Source organism: Oryzias latipes, chromosome 7 (assembly GCF_002234675.1).
Source record: "Oryzias latipes chromosome 7, ASM223467v1".
In the NCBI taxonomy this organism is placed as follows: Eukaryota; Metazoa; Chordata; class Actinopteri; order Beloniformes; family Adrianichthyidae; genus Oryzias; species Oryzias latipes.
The window spans coordinates 12142955-12149050 of NC_019865.2; the positions used below are offsets into that span (position 1 = coordinate 12142955).

The following is a 6096-nucleotide window of genomic DNA, read 5'->3' on the forward strand; positions in this document are numbered from 1 at the left end:
TACTCCAATCCTATTTTTATTAGACACATATACATATCCAAGCTCTGCTTTCAAGTGCTGTAAATATCAGCAACACCAGAATACAAAAGTATTTGTGTAACATAGAAAGAAATGTAATAAATATTACAGTGGAAACATGTTCTTATGCAAAAAAGCATAAACAGTAAAAGGGAAAGTATTTGGTTGTTGGGCAATATGAGAAAATGTGTGTTTTGTCCAATAATTCAAGAGCGTGTCCAGCAGCTGTAAATGAAGTAGTAACACTGTATTGTCATAGTTGCTAATGCTTCTCTAAAATCAGAACAGGCTTAAAATGCTAGAATGCTCCTCCTGCACACTTGATAAACATCTTGGCTGATATCCAGTTTGCCGTTGTAGTCCCACTCAGCCAAAGTGAGCAAACGAGTCCTCCATGTTCAGACCCAAACTGTTGAGGTGTTCTCTGATGGTTTCTCCTACAAGACGACAACACCGATTTGTTAAATGTTTCTGACAGTACATTTCTGTTGTTCTGTTGCTCTGGGAGAATCTCTTAAACTTGACCTTCTGTTGTTGAATATACGTCACAGCGTCATGCACTGTGACAAAAATATGTTGAGGATTCATGTGGCTCATTAGGCCGCTCGATGTCATGATCTTCAAGACATTCTCTGATGGGACAGAAATGCTGCTGTAAGTTTTTATTTGTCAGGAAATAAATTATGCTAAACAGTGTCAAAAAAACTGTAGAGAGAAAAACATTTTCATAAAACCTTACCATTGCAGTTTGCCAAATACACAGAAACGCCAATGTTCTGGCATTGGGTGCACATCTGAAAAAAATGAGAACAGAAATCAAAGGGCATTGAGAAAGGGGGAAGCGTTTGTAGAGGTGTAATCTTGTCCTTTTCTTTGCAGACTAACCTGTGTGAAGAGCCTTGCTCCAGCAACATCAATGAATATGACACTGCTGCAATCTATCAGAACAGCCTCCAGATCGCTTTCTGATGCTTCTGCTTAGAAACAAAAAACTTTTGCCTTAGCAGAACAAGAAAATCAGAAACGGAGTGATCTAGCTCGATAAAAAGCTTTTCGGACCTGATTTAAAGAAGTCACTCACAGAGGAAAATGACGTATTTGCAATACCCCTCTCCTAAAGAGAAAGATCAAGAAAATATATAGTTATTTTAGTTTTGATTTACATTTTAGTTGAAGATACTGAGTGATTGCAAAGTGGTACCACGGTGCAGATGACTGTCTCACTCTCTTGCTTCTCCAAGGCTTTCTTGGCTTTCTCCCTCCTGCGGATCTTCTCCGGTGTCAGACCCAACAGTTTACTCATTTGTTCCCTGAAGAAGCTTCGGTTGCCATAGTAAATGGGGCCATTGTAAGTCAGGATCTTCACTCCAGGCACTTCATAGCACTATAGGAGATACAGTATGGTTAAAAGCTGCACTTTTCCTCAAATAGTATAAAGATTAGAAGTCATTTCTGGAATAAGAGACTGGAAATGTTCCTTAAAGTTAAAACAAAAGAATAGTTTTTATTTATTATTACAATGAAAAACCAATAAAAAAAAATCTTACCTTATTATGGTTCTCCAAAGGTCTGTATATTTCTGTGTTGCTGGCGCGTCCGAGAACTGAGCAAGCAACCCTGTTAAATAATTATCATCAACAATAAAACTGACACAAATCACGAAAAATGTCATGCCTGTAACTTTTTCTTTTTTATGCTTGAATGTTAAAAATTATTCCAGAAGTGTAAAGTATCCTCTCTGGAATAATGATTGCTTCATTCTACAATAGCTGCAGTGCAGATGGACAGAAACACATACCTTTGTGTGCGACAAATGATTGTCATCATAGAGAAAACCACTCCGATGGCCAGACCAAGGTCTACATTGAGGACCACCACGGACAACCAGGTAACAATCCAGACCATCTGCACAGACACCATTGCAATAATGTGTTGCTATTTTAAGTTTCAAGCTATTCAAGAAGCAGGTTGGTGTCATTCTTAATGTTAGAATGAGAGCAAAAGTTCAGTAAATATTTTTGCCTGATGTTCTATGGGCTCCAAATCTGATTAAAAAATGTCAAGTGGCTAAATTCTTATTTGAAATTATGCCTGAATAAACCTTACAGTTACTTAAAGATTGACATCTCCCCTTTACTAACAAACCTGCAAAAATCTAAATAATTAAAAAACTCAAAGACCATCACTTCTCTTTTAACACTTATTTCAGCATCTGTGCTGCGGGTCCTTACAAAATCAAGCTTGCTGATTCTCCACAGTTCCGGTAGGTCTTGGAACTGCAGGAGCATTTGCCTGAGGCTTGTTACGTTGATGCATGCCAAAACTGCCTGAGGAGAGACAAAAGCATGAGTGAAAAGGCCTTTTCTCCCCCGTAGTGCGTTCACAGATCTACACACATGAGCACACCTTGGGCAGGAAGTAGAAGAGCGGTCCAATCAGCAGCAGGACAACAAGGACAACCAGACTGGTGAACAAACCACAGAGCTGCAGGAAGAGGCATGTTAGTATACAGACTGTGGTCAAACATAAATATGATTTTGTCTCTGTTTTGAGTAGCGAAATTAGTTTACAGTGACAGTTTTTATCCTCAACTTTGTTAAGCATCATTCCAAGTACCTGTGTGTGTCCTCCAGCACTCTCTAGTATGTTAGTGGTGGCCAGAGTGGCTGAGCTGGGGAAGCAGGTGAAAAAGGCAGACACAGCGTTGGAGATCCCATGGGCCAGCAGCTCCTAAAAATATTTTTTTTTACAGATTTATCCCCAAATGATGAAAAAGTTGAAAAATCCAACTTGTATGAATCAAGAATCCAGGACATTGCTGGATTATACCTGGTTAGGTTGAATAGAATAACCATGTTTATCAGCATAGATCATAGCCAGGGAGACAGACAGAGCATATCCAACGAGGGTGATTGCTACTGTGTCTCCAGCAATGGCAGGGAAAGTGTTGATGGCAGGAAGTTGAGGCCTTGGAAAGCTGAAAGATGGACAAATGAGTAAACAAATATGTCTCAGCACCGATTTCACTTTTAGTTTCCATTAGTGATCATGTAAGCAAGTAGTTTTACCCAGCAGGAATATCCCCAACAATCTCAATGTTGTAGATAGAATCCAGGGAAGAAGCATACACTACACACGTAGCAATAATCACCTGGACAGAGGAGTAAACACACTGGTAGTGATATTAATGCACCTCAGCTGCTTCAGAAAGCTGCCGACTCACGGTGAGGATCTCCACGGGGATGGGCGTACGAAGACGATGCCGAAATCGCACGTTGATTTCCTTTACAGGAACCAGGACAGCCAGGGAGACCAGTGAGATGATGAGCTCCGCTGTGTTAGTGTGAGGCAGGTTCTCCATCACTGACACCAACGTCTGAGCACACAAACCGGCGACAAGACTCTTTAGCAATCTCTTTCGGATCAACCTCCAACTTGCAAAACTCTGATCACCTTGAAGAAGGAGAAGTTTCCGGTGTGGCGAGGGAGCCGCAGCCCCAGCATGCTTTGCAGCTGGGAGATGGTCACATGAAAGGCAGCAGCACTGATGAAAGCCTTCACTATCGGCTCTGACAAATAGGTGGAGAGGAAGCCCAGATGAAGGGCAAACATGCAGATCTAAAGGGGACAGGAAGAACAGGAAGTCTGATGCTACTAGCACAGAAAAATCTACCTCTAGATAGATATTTTGAACGAGGTTTAACAATTTATTTTAACAACAATTCAATTCATATCATAATTTGTGGTCGCTGATACGATTAGTTCATTTTGAACAATCCCCTTCACTGACCTAAAATCAACCAAGGACATCCTTAGCCAAAAATTCAACCAGAGTGACTCAGAGATAAATACCTGAACAGTGCAGGGGAAGTTTTCCTTGTAAGATAATCAAGAGTAAATTAAATGTATACAAACTAACAAGTAAACAAGAAATAATTGCAACTATTTTTAGTCTTATTCTACTGCACAGTATGGTCACATGTCATTGAAAATTCAAAGTGTTTCCACACACTGGACTGGAATGATGGCTTGATCATTATTTGGCGTCATCACGTGTGTGTTGTATGCTGTGATGGTACTTGCTTGTTTTAAGGTTACCTTAAAATAAATCTGCCATTTCTCAATCCAAATGATATTTTCCAGAATCAATGTAATCGATTTATTTCATTTTTTAAATTATTTTATAATGGTATAGCTCGTTTCGATTAACAACCTGCCTCAAACAGATCGATCTGGAATCTAAATCTATTCTTCGATTAGATGATTCACCCCCTAACATTTTGTGTTTCTGCATGCGCGTTACCATGAAGATCCCAGAGAGAAGTGCTACAGCTGAGGCCACTCCAATCCTCTGAGCCTCAAATCCTGCTGCTTCAGGTGAGCTTGAGTTCATCTCAAGAGGAGTGGGAACCAACTGCTCCACTACAGAGCCGGTCATGAGACTCACCACAGCAAAGGTGCCTGAAAAGTCAACGTCTCCTCAGTGACAGCGGTGGAGAGAACAGCAGGAAAATGCATACATTTGGACCTCTGTCATTTATTTCTACATGGAGAAATAAAAGCAAACCAATGTGTGTGGCCTCACCTGTGGACACATGGTGACCTGTGCCAAAGATCATGTATAGGACCACAGGGAAGAAGGAGGTGTACAGACCGAATATTGGAGCCACAGATGTGAGCAGAGCAAACGCCATACCTGTTCAGACCAAACCATGTATTTATGTATCGTATCAAATATTTATTGTTATTATTATTAATAATAATAATAATAATAATAATAATAATAATAATAATAATAATAATAATAATAATAATAATAATAATGAACCCCTGACTGTACCTTGAGGAATATGAAGAATCCCCACAGTCAGTCCAGCTATAGTGTCTCCTAAAATCCATTTCCTCAGCTTGTACCTCGGCAGCCACCTAAAAATGGGGACTCTCTCCCTCAGCAGGTGAAGGAAGGCCTCCCTGGAACACCTGCACCTCCCGGCCAGCCTGTCCCGGAGCCTCACTCCTCCACCTGTGTCCTCTTCGGAGCCGTAAGCCTGCTTGAAGCGGTCCTCCGTGAAAATGTCCCGGTACACGGCCACGGAAGCGCTCATGCTGTCCCCCCTTCAGAGCTGCCGACTCGACTCAGGTGATTTCCACATGGATTACATTTATAGCAGACTCTGCCCTGAACTAAGGAGCCATTGTATTTTCCTGCGCGGAGACTCTCCAGCCAATGACATGGCTCACATATCAACTTTTTTTCTACAGTATAAAGCAACTTTTTTTTTTTTAACATCTTTGAGCTGCCACAAGTTCGGTGCTTCACTTATATCCTGCACAGATCCCCGGGGTCCTAATGCTAAAAGTGTTTTTCAGACAAGTCATCTAATCTGGTGTCCTTCTCCCCTAATCCCTCCCTCAAACAAACTCAGATGTGTATAGACTAGGGAGACTAGGAGGATGCAGAGTAGAGACAATGTGCTGCACTGTGAAATGCCCACACAGATCAAAGTGGTATTGTTGGTGTAACCTCAGAGCTTGTCTGTTCATTTCCGAGTGGGATGGATGTCTGTCATGGGTGGGTGTTTAAACTGTGTAGTCAAAGGGAAAAGGCTTGATAGCCGTGCAGTTTTGTGTAACTCAATCACACATGAAGCCTGGTTGAATGATCAAACTACACCTCATCCTTGATCAGAAATGATCTGTGATGACAGATGTCCTTTGTTGGAGAGGAAGATGTTTGTGTGTTTGTACTACAAGAAAGCTGCGTGTTGAACGTGAAAAGAAAGCCAGTGTTGCACTGTGGAGCATCAGTCAAAGGAAATAGACATTTTTTTCTGGTTCAGACTCTGCTTTTGATTGAATAACTTCCCTTTTATTTGGTATGTCTCTCATCCAGCAAGACTACGTGAGGAAAAGCAGGCAGTGCCCCTCTTTTAAGTATTCACAACGGACAACACCCAAGTTTTTTCGGTGTGGATGGACCAAAACATTCAATGAATGGGGTCATGGGTGTAGGCTGAGAAATCAAAAAACACAATATCTCAGTTAGAGGCACTCCAGAGGATTGTGAGTGTTTACTGG

General features: G+C 41.3%; 1 protein-coding gene across 3 annotated transcripts; it reads right to left on the reverse strand.

Annotated features, from left to right (window-relative positions):
• Positions 1-5543, reverse strand: LOC101171246 (solute carrier family 26 member 10). 3 transcript variants are annotated; one of them, XM_023956593.1, is made up of 18 exons: positions 4859-5531; positions 4604-4714; positions 4322-4479; positions 3472-3636; positions 3242-3394; positions 3087-3169; positions 2848-2995; positions 2635-2748; positions 2425-2502; positions 2250-2345; positions 1817-1923; positions 1566-1635; positions 1220-1402; positions 1078-1132; positions 904-995; positions 758-812; positions 544-650; positions 1-455 (listed from the first exon to the last, which is right to left on the reverse strand). In XM_023956593.1, the coding sequence occupies exons 1-18, from the start codon at positions 5121-5123 to the stop codon at positions 417-419; spliced, it is 2079 nt and encodes a 692-aa protein (XP_023812361.1). In that variant the 5' UTR covers positions 5124-5531; the 3' UTR covers positions 1-416. The 3 variants fall into 3 exon arrangements, 2 of the variants coding, with proteins under 2 accessions (XP_023812361.1, XP_020560302.2); XM_020704643.2 differs by having other exon boundaries at positions 904-992; positions 4859-5525; XR_002873524.1 differs by lacking the exons at positions 1-455; positions 544-650 and having other exon boundaries at positions 904-992; positions 1100-1132; positions 4859-5543.
• Positions 5544-6096: the final 553 nt, after the last annotated feature.